This window comes from Chiloscyllium punctatum, chromosome 11 (assembly GCF_047496795.1).
Source record: "Chiloscyllium punctatum isolate Juve2018m chromosome 11, sChiPun1.3, whole genome shotgun sequence".
NCBI classification, from domain to species: Eukaryota; Metazoa; Chordata; class Chondrichthyes; order Orectolobiformes; family Hemiscylliidae; genus Chiloscyllium; species Chiloscyllium punctatum.
In genome coordinates, this window is record NC_092749.1 from 6,058,640 (window position 1) to 6,080,948 (window position 22,309).

Below are 22,309 nucleotides of genomic sequence, written 5' to 3' on the forward strand. Positions count from 1 at the left end.
ATTGAGTTTGAAGAGACCTCTAGTTCTGTGAGCTGCATTGTAAAGGATGAAGAAAGCTCATGGAGAGTGTTGAAGAAGAAATAAACAGGGACTGAGTCATTAGGAAATAAGAAGGCAGTGTGGGGAGAAGATTGGGAGGATTCTGCAGTGACTGGGGGTCGGGACAAAGAAGTAACAAGTTTATGAATGAGGAGAAAGTGGCAAAGTTTTCCAGATTGGGAACTTGATAATAAATTGAGAAAATACCCAAATGAACATGGACTCATATGTTTTTATTAGATATTTGAGATACTTACCAGACTTCAGGCTAATTTTAATTTATTCACACGTTTTCTCTTAAAGGTGCAAATGTCCCAGTCCTTCTCCAGTCTCCAAGCCTGGAACGTGTCACCGAGGGTCACACTGCTCGGTTACAGTGCACCATGAAGAACGCTGCAGTGACACACACCGATGTTCATTGGTATTGGGAACAACCAGGGAAGACCATGCAGTGGGGTTTAACTCATGACACGAGGAACATCACACGATGGAGCATAGGATTCCCTGAGCGATTCCAATCTTCCAGAGACTCCTCCAATGAAACCTTCATTCTGACCATCACAAACGCGCAGCCCAATGACACTGGAGTCTATTACTGTAAAGTCTGGGGAGATATCAGTGGGAATGGATCCCAGCTGACTGTAACAGGTAAGTATATGAAAATTTGTTTTATAAAAAATAGCATCAAAACAGTGAACTCAGTAACAGTATTCCCAATAGAGAGGAGACAGGATTGGAGACCTCAGGTTGTGATGTTGTCAGCATACCTCTGACCCATATTCCATGGAGCTGTGAATCCTCCCTAGGCATGACATTGAGGAATTCATATTCTTTCACAATTTCTCCTTGGATCAGAATTGACCAGTTTCTCAAACTCAATGGAAATACTTCTTTAAAATTTTAATTAACTTGTAGGATATGGGTCTCACTGGCTGGATCAGCATTTATTGCCTGTCCCTAGTTGCCCATGAAAATGTGGTGCTGAGCTGCCATCTTGAACTGCTGCAGTCCCTGTGCTGAGGGGAGACCCACAATGACCTTAGGGAGGTAACTGTAGGATTTTGACCCAGTGACACTGAAGGAACTGCAATATATTTCCACGTCAGGACTGTGTGTAGCTTGGAGGAGACCTTGGAGCTGGTGGTGTTCCGATGTATCTGTTGCCCTTGTCTTACTAGATAGAAGTGGTCATGGGTTAGGAAGGTCCTATGTTAGCATATTTGTGAATTTTTGCAGTACATCTTGTAAATAGTACTCACCACTGCTGCTGAGCATTGGTGATGGAGGGACTGGATGCTTGTGGAAGTGGTGTCAAAAAAGCAGCTGCTTTGCCCGATATGGTCAGTTACTAATCTATCATTTATGAAATTACTGAGTAATCTGCAAATTTAGAAATTATCGCTTGTATTTCCAAATCTATGATAAATAGAATCACAGAATCCTCTCCACGGCATTAACATCCTTCCATAAACAAATTGCCCAGAACTGAACAAAGCACTCTAAATGTGGCCTGACCAATGATTTGTAGAGTAGTTATATCACTTCCTTGCTTTTATATCCTGTGCTTCTCTCTATAAACCCAGAGATCCTGTCAGCCTTCTGAACAACTGCTTGAACTTGCTTGGCCACCTTCAGAGGACCATGCATTGAATGCCAAGGTCCCTCTGTTCCTGTACTCCCCTCAACATTGTACCATTGAGCCTGTGTTATCTCTCTGTACTTCCCAGACAGACATACATTACCTCCCATTTCTCTCCACTTAGCTTCATCTTGCAGGGTGTCTGCCCATTGGACCAATTTATCAATGCCCCTATGAATTTGCTCAGCACCATCCTTACAATTCACTATTTTCTCTACCTCAGTATCTGGGACACCACAGAGTCACAGCTGTCCACACAGACACACACCTTGCATCATAACAGTGAGACTCCATTGCAAATTCTTCTCAGCATTGTCCCAGTCTTTCAACAGTAATTTAAGAAGAAGAGCACGGATAAACTAAAATATTTTTAAACAGCACCTTTCAGAACCTCAAGAGGTCCCAACATAATTTATAATCAATGACATGCATTAGTTTCACGGAAAAACACACAGGAAGATCCCAAAAACATTGTCTAATAAAGCAGAGTCAACAAGGGCTTTCTGGAAAGGGAAATCATGTCCTAATTTATCAGAGATTTTTGAGCAAGTCACAATGAGGATGGATAGAGGGTAACCAGTAGACGTGTTGTATTTGGACTTCCAGAAAGCATTTGACAAAGTACCTCCCAATGGGTTAAGTCATCAGAGAACAGTCCATGGTGGTAGACATTGGCAAGGATAGAGAATTGGCACATGAGCAGAAAACAGTGAGTGGGGAAAAGGGCTTTTTTGTCAAATTGATGACCCATGACCAGTGGGGGTTTCACAGGCATTATTACAGGGAACACAACTTTTTACAATGTATATGAATGACTGGGCAGATGGAAGTGCATGTACTTTAGCCAAATTTCCAAATGACAGAAAGAATATGTGGAAAGGCAGTTTGACAGAGGGATATAAACAGTTTATAAAGAGATATTGTTTGGTTAAATAAGTGGGGAAAAGTTGACAAAAGGAGTGACATGCAAGGAAATGGGAAGCTGTTCATTTTGGAAGGGACAACAAAAGAACAGATTTTTACTTATAGAGAAATTGCAGAAAGCTACAACACAAAGGGAATGGGGGGAATTTAGTGTGTGAAATACAGAAAGCTTGTACACAGGGGCAGCAGGTAATCAGGAAAGCTAATGCAATGTTGGCCCTCAATTCAACGGGGTTGGAGTATGAGAGTCAGGAAGTCTTACTGCAATTTTTAGATGCTGTGGAGACCACATGAACAGTAGTATCAACAGTTCTGGTTCATTTATTCCTGAGAAGATATCATTTCATTAGAGACAGTTCAGTGCAATTACACTGAGATGATCATTTGTATGGACGGATTGTCGTTTGAGCAAAGGCTAAACAGGTTGGGCTTCCCCTCATTGGAGTTTAGAAGAATGAGAGGTGATCTCATTGAAACATACAGGATTCATGAGATGCCTGATGGGGTCAAAGCTGAGAGGATGTTTCCCCTCAGGGGAGAGTCTAGGACCAGAGGGCATCATCTCAGAATAAAGCGACATAGAACATGTTGCGCTGACCTGTGAACAATTCTCAGCTCGCGCCCCTACACTATCCCAAAATTGTCCATGTGGTTATCTAGGGATTGTTTAGATCTCCCTAATGTGGTTGAGTTGACTGCCTTAGCAGGTAGGGCATTCCACACCCTTACCACTCTCTGCGTAAAGAACCTGCCTCTGATGTCTGTCTTAAATCTATCACCCCTCAATTTGTAGTAATGCCCCCTCATACAAGCTGATGTCATCATCCTAGGAAAAAGACATTCACTGTCTACCCTATGTAATCCTCTGATCATCTTGTATGCCTCTGTCAAATCCCCTCTTAGCCTTATTCTTTCCAATGAAAACAGACCGAAGAATCTCAGTCTATCCTTATAAGACCTTCCACCCAGACCAGGCAACGTCCTGGTAAATCTCCTCTGCACCTTTTCCAATGCTTCCACATCCTTCCCGAAATATGGGGACCAGAAATGTACACAATATTCTAAGTATGGCTGCACCAGCGTTTTGTATCGTTGCAGCATGATATTGCACCTCCGGAACTCAATCCCTCTACCAATGAAACTTAATATATCGTATGCCTTCTTTGCAGCACTATCCACTTGGGTGGCAACTTTCAGGGACCTATATACATGAAAACCAAGATCCCTCTGCACATCCACACAACCAAGAATCTTTTCATTGACCTAGTACTCCGCCTTCCTGTCATTCTTCCCAAATTGCATCACCTCACTTTTAGCTGCTTTGAACTCCATGTGCCACCCCTCAGCCCAATTCTGTAGTTTATCCAAGTCCCCCTGCAACCTGTAGCATTCTTCCAAACTGCCCACTACTCCACCGACTTTAGTATCATCTGCAAATTTACTAATCCATCCACCTATGTCTGCGTCTAAGTCATTTGTAAAAATGACAAACAGCAGTAGTCCCAAAACAGATCCTTATGGCACACCACTAGTAACCGGATTCCAGGCTGAATATTTTCCATCAACACCACTAGCTGTCTTCCGTCAGAAAGCCAGTTTCTAATCCAAACTGCTAAATCACCCTCAATTCAATCTCCATCAGCCTACCATGTGAAACCTTATCAAAGGCTTTACTGAAGTCCATGTATACCACGTCAACTGCCATACCCTCATCTACATGCTTGGTCACCTTCTCAAAAAACTCAATGAGGTTTGTGAGACATGACCTGCCCTTGACAAAACCATGTTGACTATCTGAAATCAAAATGTTGCTTACTCGATGATTATAAATCTTATCTCTTATACTCCTTTCCAAAACATTTCCTACAACAGAAGTAAGGCTCACTGGTCTATAATTACCTGGGTCATCTCTGCTGCCCTTCTTGAACAAGGGCACAACATTTGCAATCCTCCAGTCCTCTGGTACTAATCCTGTAGACAATGACGACCCAAAGGCTCTGCTATCTCGCCCCTGGCTTCCCAGAGAATCCTCGGATACATCCCATCCGACCCAGGGGACTTGTCTACTTTCACTCCTTCTAGAATTGATAACACCTGTTTGTAACTAACCTTAATCCTTTCTAGTCTAATATCTTGTACCTCATTCTTCTCCTTCACAATATTCTCCTTTTCCTGAGTGAAAACCAATGAGAAATGTTCGTTAAGCATCTCTACAATCTCCACAGGGCCCACACTGAACTTCCCACTTCTGTCTTTGACTGGCCCTATTCCTACCCTAATCATCCTTTTATTCCTTAATTACCTATAGAAAGCTTTAGGGTTCTCCTTTATTCTATTTGCGAAAGACTGCTCGTGTCTTCTCTTTGCTCTTCTTAACTCTCTCTTTAAATCCTTCCTAGCTGATCTGTAACTCTCCATCGCCTTATCTGAACCATCTTGCCTCATCAACACATAAGCCTCCTTCTTCTTAACAAGAGATGCAATTTCTGTAGTAAACTCAGGCTCTCTTACCTTACCACTTCCTCCCTGCCTGACAGGGACATACCTATCAAGGACACGCAATATCTGTTCCTTAAACCAGCTTCACATTTCCATTGTCTGCATCCCCTGCATTTTGCTACCCCATTCTATGCATCCTAATTCTTGCCTAATCGCATTGTAATTGCCCTTGCCCCATCGATAACTCTTGACCTGTGGCATGTACTTATCCCTTTCCATTGCTAAACTAAACGTAACCGGATTATGGTCACTCTCTCCAAAGTGCTCACCTACAACTAAATCAAATACCTGGCCTGGTTCATTAACAAGCATCAGATCCAGTGTGGCCTCCCCTCTTGTCGGCACTTCGACATACTGTGTCAGGAAACCCTCCTGTACACATTGGACAAAACCTGATCCATCCGATGTACTAGAGTTATAGCATTTCCAGTCAATGTTGGGGAAGTTAAAGTCCCCCATAATGACCACCCTGTTCCTTTCACTCCTACCCAGAATAATTTTGCTAATCCTCTCTTCCACCTCCCTGGAACGCTGCGGGGGCCTATAAAAACTCCAAGCAGTGTGACCTCTCCTCTCCTGTTTCTAACCTCAGCCCACACTACCTCAGCAGACAAGTCCTCATCAAAAATTCTCTCAGCCACCGTTATACTGTCCTTGACTAACAAAGCCATGCCTCCCCCCTTTTACCACCTTGCCTATTCTTCATGAAGACACCAACTTAAGACTGAGATAAGGAGGAATTTCTTCTCTCTGAGGGTTCTAAATCTCTAGATCATCTTGTCACAGGGGGCTGTGGGGGCAGAGACCTTGCATAAAGTTTAGGCTGAGAGAGTTAGATTCTTGTTCAGTTGGGAAAATACAGGGACAACATAGGAGATTCCTGAAGAAGGCCTTATGCCCGAAACGTCGATTCTCCTGCTCCTTGGATGCTGCCTGACCTGCTGTGCTTTTCCAGCAACACACTTTCCAGCTCTGATCTCCAGCATCTGCAGTCCTCACTTTCTCCTAGACAACATTGGACAGTACATGTGAGGAATGTCTCATCAGCTGTGATTCTAATGATGGTGGAAGAGACTTAAGGGGCTGAATGGCCTACATCTATTCCTATTTCTAACAAACAGCATTGAAAGAAATACTCCTGTCATCTGCTTCAGAGATGCATATTTCCTGAACACTGGGTGAACTCCTGTGTTGACCCTTGAATGATACCCCGGGATATTTCACATCCTCCTGTAAGGACAGACTTGGTTTAACACCTCAGGTCAGTGCTGCCTGTTCCAAGCACACTGCCTTAGTGCTGCTCTGGATGGCCCCAATGTCTGCTCAAACCTCTGGAGGGGGAGGCAATCCCATCACCTTCTGCCTCAGAGACAGAGCTCCCAATAAACCACAGCTGACAGACTGCACCCTGTTGAGTTGTACTGTATCTAGCCCCATACCTTAAATGTGTAGTGCATTAAACACCAGGTGATTGTCAATATTTTTGATATATTCCCAAAATTTGAAAGATGAAGTAATATATTTCTCTCTGCTAATCTCCATCTGTTTCCCACACACAGACCCATTGGCTGATCCAGTCCTCATTCAGGATCCAGTGGTCAGCAAGGTAGCAGAGGGCGAAACCGTCGAGTTTCAGTGTGCCATGATCATTGCCAGTGTGATTGACACTGATGTCCACTGGCACTACCAGCGACCTGGCAGCAACAGGGAGTGGGTGATAAGCCACTTTGTGAATGGCACCCTCACCAAGGCCTACGGTTTCCATGATCGTGTTCAGCTTTCCAGGAATATCCACAGGAACAGTTACATTCTGAGCCTTGTAAATGTGACTCGGAATGATACTGCTGTGTACAGCTGCAGTGTGTGGGGCTACATCTTTGGAGCAGGGAGCCAGCTCAATGTAGCTGGTAAGTCAATGGGAGGCAACAATGTAACTGGTAAGTCAATGGGAGCTGCACCGAACCAACTGGGAACTGTTCTGCCTTCACACTGTAGAGCAGACAAGTGGAATCTTATAATTTCATCCTACATGTTTCATGTAGGGGCACAGAATGGGCAGTGGGAAGGTTAGTTCCAGAGGCAAAATGCAAAGGTTGAATTGTGGAAATATGAGAATGGATTGATACTTTTTCTATCATGCCATTGATATGGGTGTGACTGGGCTGGACCAGCATTCCCTGCTCCTCACTCATTGCCCTTCAGAACATAGCAGTGAACTGCCTCCATGAACATCTGCAGCTTTGATCCCATTGAGAATGTTGCTCAGCTAATTCAGCGGGCAGATTGGAGCTGGCCACATTTCTGGATTCAGATACGGGCCAGACCAAAGGTTACACGTTGCTGCCCCTCAAGGTTATCAGTGAACCAGATGGCTGTTTTCATTCACTCGCTGGGCCTGTCCCTAGTTGCCCCTTAAGAAGGTCATGGTGAGCGGCCCTCTTGAACCACTGCAGTCCATCTGCTATTGGTGAAGCCTCAATACCTACAGGGAGGGAAGTCCAGGATTTTGACCGAGCCACAATGAAAGAAAGGTAATAATATATCCAAGTTGGGATGGCGAGTGGCTTGGAGGGATGCCAGCAGGAGTTGGTGTACCCATCCATATATATGCTGCCCTTGTTCATCTAAATGGAAGTGGTGGCTTTGGAAGATGCTGTCTGGGAATCTTTGGTGAGTTTCTGCAGGGCATCTTGTACATAGTACACACTGCTGCTCCTGAGGGTGGTGGTGGAGTGAGTGGACATTTCTCTGGTGGATGCGACTATGAAGAAGCAAGCTGCTTTGTTGAGAATAGTGAAAACTTCTTGCATAATATTTGAGCCCTAAGTATCCAAATTGCTTGACAGATTTCCATCACAAATGTGACTTTTGCTTTGTAAATGGTGGACAGACTTTGGGGAGTCAGGAGGTGAGTTACTTGCTGCAGGATGCACATTTCTGACCTGATCATGCAGCTATTGTATTGATGTCTCATTATTCTTCTTCAGCACCATTAAGAGAAGTAATTTCAGACTCAAAACGTAACTTAAGGCTGGGAAAGTTAAAATGTTCAATTCCTCAACTCCAGGACAATGTACAATCAATCCTCCAGATGGGGACTAACACAATAGCTGACATGGTTTGATGATTTGGGTGCAATTTTTTTTTGAAGTGTGGCATCTATCAACATCTGGCTGGGAGCAGCCATGTTGGATGGACAGCCCAGAAGGCAGCTGTGAGGACAGCACCAGGCATTGAGCTGAGTGGGCAGTGAAGACGAACTCTGTTTCTCTCTCATCAGGCACTGCCAGACCTGATAAGTTTCTCCAACATTCCCTGTTTACGTCTCTCATTCTTTGAGGTTTTTGATGATACAGATGAGATAGTCACACCTTTTGGGAAGATACTGCCAATGAGTTTCTCTTTTTCCTGCGGAATGTTCACTGACTTTCAAAAAGCTTCTCGTGGCTCTTCAAATCAATACGGAGAGATTCCAATTGCGGGTTAAACTGCAAAGGACGTCATGTGACCGAGGAGAGGCATTTTCTAAGATTCTGGCAGCATGGTGTTTCAGTGGTTAGCACTGCTGCCTCACAGCACTAACGACCTGGGTTCAACTTCACCCTCAAGTGACCCTATGTGTGGAGTTTCTACGTTGTCCCTGTGTCTGCACGAATTTCCTCCAGTTGCTGCAGTTTCCTCCAACTGTCCATAGATGTGTAGGTTAGATGGATTCTCCATGCTATATTGCCCTGAGTCTGTAGGTATGTGCTGGCTAGGTGAAATGGCCGGAGTAAATGACGGGTTTTGGCAAGAGAGTGGCTGAGGTGAGTCTGACTGGGATATCATTTAGAAGGTCAGTGCAGGCTTAATGACCAACTGCCCTCTACCTGCACGGTAGGGATTCGATGAATCTATGATCCAAATTGTGTGTATTCCTCCCAAAAGATGCAAATCCCCCAGTCCTTTACCAGTCCCCAATCCTGGAACATTGTCACCAAGGGTCACACTGCCCGGTTACAGTGCACCATGAGGAACACTGCAGTGACACACACCAATGTTTACTGGTACCAGGGCAGACTGGGAATAACATAGAGTGGGTTTTAACACAAACCATGAGGAACATCACACAATGGAGCCCAGGATTCACGGTGCAATTCCATTCTTCTAGAGACCCCTCCAATAACAGCTTCATTCTGACCATCACAAATGTGTAGCCCAGAGACACTGGGGTCTATCACTGTGAAGTGTGGGGAGATATCAGTGGGACAGGAATCCAGGTGACTGTAACAGGTACGCCCTGTTGACACAATACTAACCAATCTCTGATGGACAGGCTGGGTTAGGGGGATCATTTTAGTCTTCATCTGACAGTTTTAATGTTGGCTAAAGTTGTTTTTTTTAAATGACAAACTTCACATTGTTTACAACAAATCAAATCAGCAATTGTAAACTTCACTTAGTCCTCATCAGGAAGATATTTTCCTATTGGCTAATTGTTGGTGGAACATTTTAACTTATAACTTTGCAATTGAAAGTCTCTGGAGCCCAGCGATCTCCTCCTCATCCTCATGGGGGTGTTTGTGGTGATGGGTCCATTTCTCTGTCGAGGGGACACTCCTCAGTAAGGTGCAGGGAAGTCTGTGTCTCTCCATATGTGTGTGACAGAGGGCTTTGGGCTGAAGCCCCCTGAGGGAGGGAGCGAGCTGCTTCAGGGACTCTGGCTGGTTCTCATCCTGTTCAGCAAGGCCTCTCTCTCAGTGTGGGAGCTCCACGGCAGCCATTTGACAGATGACCTTTGACACAAGGGGAGAATGGGTCAGTGATATCCCACTATCTCCATATCCTTAATCTGAAGGATGTCTTGTTGGTGGACCTTGCTCAGGAATGTTGCGCCGTATGGAGCACTCTGATGGAGAGGGAACACCAAGTGGATCATTGTGGAGAGGGAACACAGCTCACTTCATCCAGCTTGTGGGTTTTCATCAGTCACCAGAGGTGTCAGGGAGGGGGAGAGAAGTTTGTGAGGATAGGAGGCTGGGGGAGATCTGTTAACAAAAAGGTTCCAGTAACGAAACACATTGTTACCTTCAATGCACTGTCAGTGAGACGTGGGAGATGATGCAGAGGGTCAGACAGATACCCAGTAGCCTGTTGTGTGGAGGCTCACATCCTCAATCAGTGCTGTGCTTCCACTCACTCTCATTTTAATTCTCACTCCCACTCTGACCTTGACCTCAAACACTGTCTCAATGAAACTCAAAATCAGCTCCAGGGAAACCATTTCATCATTTGACCCGGGATCTTACAATGCTGCAAACTCAAACTTGACCAGAACTAAATACATTTGTCCTCTAACCTCAGATGGAATCATTGATAGCCTTTTCTGGAAATCCTGATGAAAACCTTGGCTGTGAACAGCAGATGGTTGTCATAGTGACTTTGGCACAACCATTCCATTATTTTAAATCAACACATGTCCCACTCCTGGTCAAATGCTGTTTCTGTTTGGGGCACCTTTCCATAACTTGGCTTGTTCAACTATATGTTATGATCACTCTTGCAGACAGTGTTGTCTGATGTATTGACATTTCTTGCTGTGGAGAATACCTTGATTTCTTTTACAAGAAAGGAATCTTTTTGCTTGATCCACCACAACTGTTTTGGGAGTGTACTTTCCATTGTTTGTACCTCATCTGGAACACAGACTATACTACTGTCATACCTGATCAGTGTAATCTTGAAACTCTGCCTGCACAGTAGTATCTTTGACATGCCTTTCAAACCCAATAACTCATGGTCAATCTTCACCTGAAATTTCACTCCCACAATGTAATCTGCGAAATGTTCACATCACTATGGACCTGCCAATGTTCCTGCCTCAATGATTGTGGAACAGTGTTCAGTGCCCAACAAAGCTGTTGACACAAGATAATCTGGTTTTTATGTTGTCAGTTAGCATTTGGAGAAGGAATAACTTTTAATCCTGTGAATGATGCATCCAGAGCTACCAAAATGAAAAAGCGCAGATTGGAATGCACTAAAACATCAGGACAGAGTAGCTTTACATGAATACTTCAAAAGCTGCAGTCTGTTCGTTACTTCAGTCATAAAGAGTCGAACAGTCAGACCGCAATGATACAGACCCTTCACTCCAACTTGCACATGCTGACCAGGTATCCAAAACTGAACTACTGCCAGATGCCTGCGTTTCACCAATGCCCCTTTAAACCTTTCCTATCCAAGTAGCTATCCAAATGCCTTTTCAAAGTAACTGTACTCACCTCTACTACTTCCTCTGGCTCTCACTGCGTATACGCACCTCCCTCTGTAGCAAAGCGTTGCTCCTCAGTTCCCAACCAATGCATCCTCTCCTTAGAATTCAAACCCTCCAGTCTGGCAACATCCTTGTAAATGGTTTCTGCACAACATCCTTCCCATAGCAGAGTCACAAGAATCATATTCGAACATTCTTGTACTAGAAAAGCACAGCAAGTCAGGCAGCGTCCTAGGAGCAGGATAATCGACGTTTCAGGCATAATCCCTTCATCAGGGTGATTTCATCATTCTTGGTGAAGAGCTTATGTGAGAAAGGTCGATTTTCCTGCTCCTCAGATGCTGCCTGATCAGCTGTGCTTTTCCAGCATCACACTCTCGACTCTGAACTCCAGCACCTGCAGTCCTCACTTTTTCCTCCGACAAGAATCAAATGCAGTATTCTAAACAGTATTCCATACTGTGTGGGCGGCACGGTGGCACAGTGGTTAGCACTGCTGCCTCACAGCACCAGAGACCCGGGTGCAATTCCCGCCTCAGGCGACTGACTGTGTGGAGTTTGCACATTTTCCCCGTGTCTGTGTGGGTTTCCTCCGGGTGCTCCGGTTTCCTCCCACAGTCCAAAGATGTGCAGGTAAGGTGAATTGGCCATGCTAAATTGCCCATAGTGTTAGGTAAGGGGCAAATTTAGGAGTATAGGTGGGTTGCGGGTGGGTGTGGACTTGTTGGGCAGAAGGGCCTGTTTCCATACTGTAATGTAATCTAATCTAAAAACCTCACAAAAGTCTTTAGAGCCGCAACATGTCATTGCAAGCTCTTTTACAGTTTCAGTAAGACAAGCTGAGTTATAGATTAATTTTCTCACTGATTCACCATGCCTCAAAAGCATTCTATCTTACAGACATCTGTGCTGGAAATTCACTGATAGACCTTGTCTTCCTTTGATACACCATGAATCCTAGTTCCTGGAAAATGCTAGCTTAGAATGTCATCACCTGCCATTTCCTCATTTCAAGCACAGTGACCAGTGGTGTACCACAAGGATCAGTGCTGGGCCCACTGCTTTTCGTCATTTGTGTAAATGATTTGGATGTGAAGAGAGGAGGTATGGTTCGTAAGTTTGAAGATGACACCAAAATTGGAATGTCGTGGATAACAAGGAAGGTTACCTCAGAGTACAACAGGATCTCGATCAGATGGGCCAATGGGCCCAGGAGTGGCAGATGCAGTTTAATTTACGGAAATGTGAGGTGCTGCATTTTGGAAAGGCAAATCAGGGCAGGACTTCTCCACGTCATGGGAATGTCCTGGGAGTGTAGCTGAACAAAGAGACCTTGGAATACAGTTTCATAGTCTCTTAAAAGTGGAATCACTTATAGATAGGATAGTCAAGAAGGTGTTTGTTATGCTTGCCTTCATTGGTCAGTGCATTGCGTTTTGTAGTTGGGAGGTCACATTGCAGCTGTACAGGACATTGGTTGGGCCACTTTTGGAATACTGCATGCAGAGACAACATTTTCATGCAGAGCATGGTGCGTGTATGGAATTGATCTGCCAGAGGAAGTGGTGGAGGCTGGTACAATTACAATATTTAAAAGGCAGCTGGATGGGTGTATGAAGAGGAAGTGTTTCGAAGGATATGGGCCAAATGCTGGTAAATGGGACTAGATTTATCTAGACTACCTGGTCGGCCTCAATGAGTTGGACTAAAGGGTCTGTTTCTGTGCTATATATTTCCATCAGGCTATGACCCAGTGAGTAGGGCCTGCATTCCGTTGTGTGTTGACACGTTCCTCAGCCTTTGGTTATGTTCCCCCTTCATGTTGCCACACATGAGGATGTCCTCATAACACTGTTGTTCTCCTGAATGAGATCCACACAAAATCTCAGTCCTCCATTTGTCTTTACAACAGTTATTAATGCTGAGAACCATTGTGTCTGCATTTTGACCGGTGTATGACCCCACCATCAATCATGGTGTCCAACGGAGGGATTACTTTTCCCTTCAGAGGGTGAGGAGTTTTCCAGGTCGTGCATAAGCCGATTGGTTTCGTGTCTTCTGACTGAATAATGTGATACCCCTGCCTTAGTTTACCTAAATCTTTAACTACCTTTTGAAATGCTTGCTGACATTCTCCTATCTTCATTCTGATATATCGTGCCCACTCTCTCTCAGAGACCTGGGCACAAAGTTACATTTCTGCTCAGCAATGAGACAGGCTGATTGTCCAGGAGACATAATGCTTCAGTGCAATGTCACTCACTGTGAGCGATCTTCACTGTGATCAGTCCTCACTCCCGAGGATCTCTGCCTCCTGGTCCTTGGAGATGTTTCTGACTCTCACTGACTTCAACTGAGGCAAGCTGTCAGCCCGGAATTGAAACAGCTGCTCCTGTGTCATGTTTCCATCCTGATCCAAAGCCTTGCACCTTCAGGTTAATGGTTCAGACTCTCTTTGACTTACTCCACGGATGCAGGCTTCACCTTTTGTTCTTTCTCTTTAGTTTCTTTGAACTCTCTCCTTGTTGAATGACTTCCATTTCTACGGACATTCTCCTCTTGCAGAAACTAGTCTTGGTTTTCGAGTGAAGGTGCTGTTTCCACACAGTATTTTCTCAAGCAGCCAAACTGACCACACACTGAGAGCACTCCATCGCACTCTGCTGGACTGTCATTGCACTGTCATTGTGTTTGGCTCGATACAATGTCTAATTGAATTCACCAATGATGCTGGTGACTGCCCTTCTGAAGTGTGGGCTTTTGGGTGAGTGTCAACACCAGCTTGGAGCCTGGCCCTCTGATCATATCAGAAAATTCTCAACAATTCCTCACAGAACTGACTGATTGTGGAGCCTGATGTCTGTCTGTGCATCAGAGCAAATTATCTGTTCCAACAGGACATTGTTGAGGTCAAACACCTCTTTCTAAGAGCTGCTTCATCTTCCCTCAGGGTTCAGGCATGTATTTTGTGGACTGTGGACCAAATATGGGAGGAGATATTGCTTTAAGCCAAAGAAACAGTGTGAGAAGTTGTTTGTAGTTTTAATAAACGTTACTGCAACACATGAAACATTGCCTGAAGCAGCGGACAGAAAATGATCATCTCATCAGCATGTCATAAAGCAAGCAATGTTTGTGATTCTGATGGGAGCTAGAATTTGGCTGCTCAGAGTTTTTCTTTTTTCATCAAATTACAAAGATTCTGGGAATAGTGGGGCTCAAGTTTGAGCTCCCTTCCCCAGTGAGGTCCAACACTATCATGGGCCTTCCATGGGGAAGTATAAATGGTGATGTCTTGTGTATACGTGTGTAAAGAGTGATCACACAACCACCAATCACAGGTGGCCACCATTTCCCACCCCTGGCCAAGTAGATGCTCCGTTTAACAGCTTAAATATGTCAATTCCTTTCACAGAGATAACTCATCTCGGGAAGACAAAACTTGTTTGGTTTATTCTGGGAGCTCTGTTTGGAATTACAGGAGTAGTTTTATTCATTGGATACATATGTCTGAGAAAAAAGCAGTCTTCCACATGTGAGTCAATCGTTCACTTTGTCTTGATTATTGTGGATGGTCATGTTTAATTCATTCATGGAATGTTGGCTGTTTGCTTCCCGAATGTACCAGATGGGCATTTACAACAATCAAAGACAGTTTCACGGTCACCGTCACTGAGACCAGGATTCAATTCCAGAATTTGTTTTAATGATAAGTTGAACTGAAATTTCACCAAGTGCTCTGTTGGGTTTGGAAGTAATTGCACAGTAGATTTATAAGGTCCAGGTAAAGTCGCCATAATCCCACTGAACTATTGTACTGTTCCCTCATTAAACAGAAACAACTCAGGGTGGTCTAACCTGAGGGTCACGTTGCGTCAGACGACAGGTTAAGAAGGACAGTCTGACATCATGTCCTCAGCTGCTGGTGTCAATGTGCATCAAAAGCCAGCTGTCCAGCCAGCTGAGCTAACCAACCGCCAGAAATGAGCATGAGATGGGGACGATTAGATAATGTTAACAGGAGCAGTCAGGTGACAGATTCTGGAGAATGAAGAAGTACTCTATCCCAGACAGAAATGTCCTATCTCCCAGTCCATTCAGTGCTACTGTGTAAATATAGAAAACTTTATAGAAACCTCCCAGAGTCCAATGACAGTCACTCTGAGAGTAAGGAAACCAGGCCACAAATTACCTGAAGAGACATCCAACTCAGATCCAGAATTGGAACTAAATCTGAAACTAATTCCCAGAACATTAGCCTGGGCCTCTGGATCCCTGTAGAACAGTAACATTACCGCTCTGTCCCCATCTGCCCGACTAGAACAGGAACGACCAGAACTAAATGTTCAGCAAACTGGGAATGGAGAGATTCTTGGCAGCAGATCAATGTGGTGAAAATGACTGGAACTGATATTTGATCATTGCTTTCACAGCACAATCCGGAGCAGCTGATGATCTGGACACAACTGCAGATTATGAAAATGTGAGAACACTGCAGGTGAGTTCAGGTGGTTTTTGAGGATGTTGGATTCTGTCATGGGAAGGCTCGATCTGATGGGACTTGTCTGACCGTGTGTTTGAGCCTTTTGTCACTGAGCGTCGGATTTCAGTGTTAGAGTGGGAGGTATGACATAAATCACTTCCCAATTTAAAAACCCGAGCCTCTCACCTGTGCCCAAACCCACAGGATGTGGTAAGGCAATCCACACCAACTGAAACCTCCAAAGGGCCTGACACGATTGTGAGTAACGGTAGACCAGAAGATAAAAGAGTAGAATTATGCCATTCAGCCCAACCAGTCTGCTCCACAATTCGGTCATAGCTGATACCATTCTCCATTCTCCTCATGCCTTTTCCCCATAACTCTTGAACCCATTAGTAATTAGTAATCTCTTAGATATCTTTCAGCTTATCTTAAATACACTCAATGACTCAGCCTCTTCATCGCTCTGTGGTAATGAGTTCCCTAGATTCACCACGCTCTGGATGAAAACATTCCTCATCATCTCAGTTCAAAAGTGTCGTCCCTTCACCCTGAGGCTATGTCCTTGGCTCCTGGTCTCCCCTATTAGGGGAAACATTTTCTCCACATCCACTCTATCCAGGCCACTCAATATTCTGTAATTTCAATCAGATCCCCCCCATTCCTCTCATGTCCAGCGAGTACAGACCCAGAGTCCTCATCCCCTCCTAAGATGACAAGCCCGTCATTCCCTGGGTCATTCTTGTAAACCTCTTCTGGACACCATCCAATACCAGCTCATTTCTCAGAGATGGAGCCCAAAATTGCTCACAATATCCCAAATGCGATCTGACCTAGAGCATTTTACAGTCTCAGCATTACACCTCTATCTGCTGTTCTGTTCCAGCCCAATTGAAATAAATATTAACATTGCATTTAGCTTCCTAACTGTCAACAGAACCTGCATGTTAACCTGAAGATGACTCCAAAATCCTTTTGTGCTTCAGATTTCTGAACACTTTCACCATTTAGAAAATAGTCTATGCTCCCAAGAGGGGAGGATGGAGGTTTTACAGAAACCATATGGAACAAGAACAGGAGAAGACCATTTGGCCCCTCGAGCCTGCTCTACCATTCAATAGCATTATGGCTGATCACTGCGTCTTTGGTGAAGGGGCAGGTGTTATTTGAGGACACTCTCATTTCCGAGGAATGGTGCCCCCTCTGGGAGGGAAAAGGAGCAATGGAGACTTCCATTTCACCGGAGGCCTCCTGCCCCTCCACATCATCCTTTTTATCCACATGGATGGCTGGGAATGGATATCCAGGACTCGATAAGCCAAGGGCCACAGTGGGCACTGTGTACACCTTTCCAATCTAATCTTTCACATCCTCAGCTCATGAAAGGTGACCTTATACCTTCACGGTTTGAGCCTGTGGCTGAGACCATGGAATCTGCTCTGAGACAATTCCTCGTCCCCTCAGCTGATTGAGATTAGATGCACATCCCAGAATTTTATTTTTATAGCTGTATGATTCCTTCTACCAGATTCCATGTGATTGGGTCAGATTATTATCAATTTGGGGAATATCCTTCACTTTCAGTTTTTCTGCATGTACAGTTATAAATCTGCTTGGCTCTGACTTTATTGCTGTTCCTGGTTTAAGTACGGTGTGTAGCTGACTGAAGAAACAACTAAAGATGGTGCATCATCCCAGGGAACTCAGGAACCAACAGTAACAATGTGTTAAACATTACTTTACATTTCATTCCAGAACTCACAAGATTTTCCAGAAGATTCCAATGCTACGTACACGGTGAGAATTTAAAATTTCAAAATATGGGAAAATTACAAATATCCTTACATTGTGCATCTGTTACTCGGCCCAGTTTGTAATATTTCTCTATTTTCTGTTAGACACTACAGCCAGTGGATCAGTCTGTTTACAGCGACCTTAAAGGTATGTTGCTGAAACACTAACAAAAGCTCAGGAGAAGCTCGTAGATCTGTTACATTCTGTATAAATGAGGGAAGGTGTGGGAAAGTTTCACTGAAATGAACAGCAATATTGGTTAAAGCAGCAGAGAGCAGTCAGTCCCATGTGGTGGCAGGACATCATCCGAGTCGTGTGTCACTGTATGGAAATGCACCTTTCAGATGTCATTGACACACACACAGACACAGACACATGCACACACTCACAGTGACCAGTCCCTGCAATCGAGAGTGACCATGCTAACTGGTCCCAGTGACTGGGAATGACCATACTGACCAGTCCCTGAGACCGTGAGTGAACACACTGACCAGTCCCTGTGATTGGGAGTGACTGCACTGACCAGTCCCTGTGATTGGGAGTGACTGCACTGACCAGTCCCTGTGACCAGGAGTGGCCACACTGATCAGTCCCTGTGACCATAGGGACCTGCAATAAAGCTCACTGCTGCTAATGATGCTGAACTCTTGGAGCAGTTTACTCAATCCTGAGACCTCAGATATTCACTGAAAATGTCTTTTATTGTCACATTTCACAACATCGATGTTTGATTTTACTGAAACAGGCAAGAAGTAAACAGCTGACAGATGAACTGCTGAACAAATCCTTCCTGAGGGATGAAGACACCCAATGGATATTTTGATCAAGAAAGATCATTGGACCAAACAAGTCTGTTCTCTATCTTCTTTCCCAATCGCCTCTCCTGTTCCAGAAACTGATCTGATTCGCTGCTGCCCCCAGTTTCTCTGTTCAAATCAGCAACACTTATTAGTTACACATTCCACAACTGGATCCATCTTTGAGTAGGTTTCATTAATTCTTTCCTGGAATGTAGGCCAATATTTGTTCCCAATACCTAAATGCCCTTGAGCTGATTGCTACTTGGGGCCATTTCAGGGGTCAGCTGAGAGTCAGATATATTACTGTGGGTCTGGAGTCACATGTAGGCCAGATTAAGGATGGCACATTTCCATCCCAAAAGGGTGTTAGGGACCTAGATGGGATTTTACAATCCTCAGTGATAGTTTCATGGTCACTATCACTGAGACCAGCTTTCTACTAAACTTTACGAATTCAATTTGATTTCCATCAGCTACTGGAGCAGATTTTAACCATGCTCCCAGATCATTAGCCGGTGTTTCTCAATTATTCAAGCAGTGACACTTCTGCCTGACCACAATCTCCGAATGAACATTAACCAGTGGGGTTCAGGCTTACTTTAATCATTGCCACCTTCACTATCTTCTGTTCCTCGCAGTTTTTCATCAATTTCCTTTGAAACCCGCCTAACCCTAACCCTAACCCTAATCAAAAGAAGTTTAATTTGATCAAACTGAATTCTTCTGCCTTGCTTCCACACTGCCCCTCCTCTCAATCCCCAGCTGCTCCCTAACTCACTGGCCCGAGCCCACTTACTGCCCCTCCCTCACTCATCTACCCTCCCTCACTCACAGCCCCTTCCTGCTCACTGCATCCTCTCTCATTCACATCCCCTCCCTCACTTACCCGTACCTCTCCACTCACTGCCTCCTCCCTCACTCACCTACCCTCCCTCACTCACAGCCCCTTCCCGCTCAATGCCTCCTCCCTCATTCACGTGCCTTTCACTTGCCCACACCTCTCCACTCAATGCCCCCTCCGTCACTCACCCCCACAGTTCCATCATTCACTGCTCTCTCCCTCACTCGATCCCTGCCCCTCATTCACTGTCTTACCCCTCCTTCCTTACTCACTCATATCCCTCCCCACTCAATGCACATTCACCCATTCCCTGACCCCTCCCTCACTCCCTCACCTACTCCTTGATGCCCCCTCACTGCCCCTCCTCCTCCCTCATTAACTCATCTATCCTTCCCTCGATGATCTGAGGGATACCTCACTCTCAGGCAATGAAGTTGCTTCAATGCCCTCTGTTATTTTCTCTCAGACCAGGGCCACATGTCTCTTTGACTGGAAGCTTGGTTTCTGATGCAGAGTGACTCCAACAGCATGGGTTCAATTCCCGCACCAGCTGATGTATCATAAAGGACTCTCCTACTCAACCTCACTGTCACCTGAGGCACGATGACCCTCACTAGTTATCTTTCTCTCTCTCTCTCTGTCTCTCTCTCTCTGTGATGAAAGCGCTGCCCTCTGGGACTTTGATGATGTTACCTTTTACCCTGACTGTATAAAGCACAACTTTCCCCAGTGTAAACTCACAAATTGCAGTTTTGGATTGCGCTGTATTGGGCTGAAGGACACTAACTGTAATATTGAAAACAATTTCTGGTTATGTTTTTTGATGAGTCAGCACAAGGTTGGATGTATAGCGGGGAAAACACTGTGACTGCATCACACTCACTGGGATTGAGTTATTTGCTGATGAACTATTTTCACTGTGACTTATTGTAAATGGTTTGACAACAAATGGTTTGATATCAAGATACAGTTGGAGGCGCTGGATGCTGTAATAGCTATGAGCCCTGACACCATAGTGTCCAGCTATCGTACTGAACCTTTGTGCACCAGAACTTGCCGCACCCATAGCCAAGCTGTTCCAGTACAGTTACAAGCCTGGCATTGACATTGAAATCATCTCAATTTCACCAGTTTCCTCAAATCCCCTCCCCCAACCTTATCCCAGATCCAACCCCCCAACTCGGCACCGCCCTCTTGAACCGTCCTACCTGTTCATCTTCCTTCCCACCTTTCCGCTCCACCCTCTATTCCAACCTATCACCATCACCCTCCCAACTACATCTAACTTTTGCCTTCCCAGCTACCTTCCCCCAGCCCCATACCCCTCCCATTTATCTCTCACTCCCCCTTGGAACCCCCACATTCCTGATGATGAGCTTATACTCAAAATGTTGATTCTCCTGCTCCTCAGATGCTGCCTGACCGGCTGTGCTTTTCCAGCACCACACTTTTTGACCCTGATCTCCAGCATCTGCAGTCCTCACTTTCTCCCGAAGTTTGTCTACTGTCTGCAAGCCACACAACAGGAAAGTGATAGAATACTTCCCACTTGCCTGGATGGGTACAACAATACTCCAGATGTTTAATACCACCCAGACGAAAGCAGCCCATTAACAGTTATAGAGTTATACAGCATGGAAACAGACACCTCAGTCCAACCAGTCCATCCCAACAATAATTCCAATCTAAATTATTCCCATCCCTCTGCACTTCACCCATATCCCTCAAAACATTTCTTATTCATGTACTTATCCAAATGTCTTTTAAACATTGCAACTGTACCTACAACTACCACTGTCACTGGAAGTTCATTCCACACACAAAGCACTCTCTCTGTAAAAAATAAGTTGTCTCTCATGTTGTTTTTAAGGATTTCACTCCTCACCTTAATGATAAGCCTGATAGTCTTGAAATCCCACACTCTACAGAAAAGAGACCTCTCATTCACCTTACCTATAACTCTCATTGTTTATAAACCTCTACAAGGTCACCCATCGATCTCTCTCAATTATCACCACATCCAGAAGCATCCACTCCCTCAGCCACCGACACTCAGTAGCTGCAGTGTGTATTATCTACAAGATGCACTGCAGAACCTCAACAAAGGTCCTCAGACATCATCTTCCAACCTCACAGCCACTTCCACTGAGAAGGTCAAGGACAGCAGATACATGGGAGCACCAACCCATGCGCCAATCACCATCCTGACTTGGAATTGCATTGTGTACGCTCAGTGTGACTGAGTCAAAATCCTGGAAATTCCCTCCCTAAGGGTATTGTGGGTCCTCCTTCACCACATGGACTGCGGTGGTTCAAGAAGGCAGCTCACCCCCAATTTCTCAATGGGGCAAGGGACAAACAATAAATGTTGGCTCAGCCAGTGACACCCACGTCCCAGAAAAGAATGAACAGGTTTCAGGAGATTTATTTGAATATTCATTTCACCTGTTGTTGGATTTGAAGATTCTGTTAAGTTTAAAGGAGAATTATTTACAACTATCTTCAAGTATAGCTGTGGCCAACATTTCTTGTTCAGTGGAGATTTTATTGATGAATGACTGCAATGTAGATTTAATGTTACCAAAGGGAAGTAGCTGTCTCCAATTACCCTGCTCCCTATTGCTTTAAATGATTGTAATGCTGAATTCATTGTTTGAATAAAGATGTTTAAGCAATTATTAGGAAGTTGTAGTCTCACATTTCACTCCTCAGACACCCAACAATGAAATCAGAATGTGTGTGGCAACACTTCCACCAATCAGAATCCATGTTCAACCCAATTAGCAGTCTCCTCTCATACAGCATTAATGTTGTTTTCCCCTTGGGCTGCTATTTCTGTGAAGGGTCCTGATGGGAGAATCTGTGACAAAACTCAGTCTTCATGGTTCCTGTTGGAGGCAAGGTTAACTTGCCAGATGGTTCCTATCAGAGACACATTTCATGTTAGGGATATGAATGGACACAGTGTGGACACCACTTTGCTGCTAGTACTGTGCCTATAATGCTTAAACTACTCACTATGGAGCTCAACCTC

The 22,309-nt window shown here is 44.7% G+C and overlaps 1 protein-coding gene across 5 annotated transcripts in view; it reads left to right on the forward strand.

The window, feature by feature from the left end:
• LOC140482696 (immunoglobulin superfamily member 3-like) overlaps window positions 1-21,932 on the forward strand; it is a 43,900-nt gene extending 21,968 nt beyond the window's left edge. The window contains exons 3-9 of one of the 5 annotated variants that reach the window (XM_072580219.1): window positions 343-687; window positions 6,661-7,038; window positions 14,773-14,892; window positions 15,791-15,855; window positions 17,596-17,637; window positions 17,739-17,781; window positions 18,380-21,932. In XM_072580219.1, coding sequence (XP_072436320.1) covers window positions 343-687; window positions 6,661-7,038; window positions 14,773-14,892; window positions 15,791-15,855; window positions 17,596-17,637; window positions 17,739-17,781; window positions 18,380-18,390 — 1,004 coding nt within the window. In that variant the 3' untranslated portion in view covers window positions 18,391-21,932. Of the gene's footprint in view, window positions 1-342; window positions 688-6,660; window positions 7,039-14,772; window positions 15,856-17,595; window positions 17,638-17,738; window positions 17,782-18,379 lie in introns of those variants that run through there. The other 4 variants (XM_072580220.1, XM_072580221.1, XM_072580223.1 and 1 more) reach the window with 4 other exon arrangements.
• Window positions 21,933-22,309: the final 377 nt, after the last annotated feature.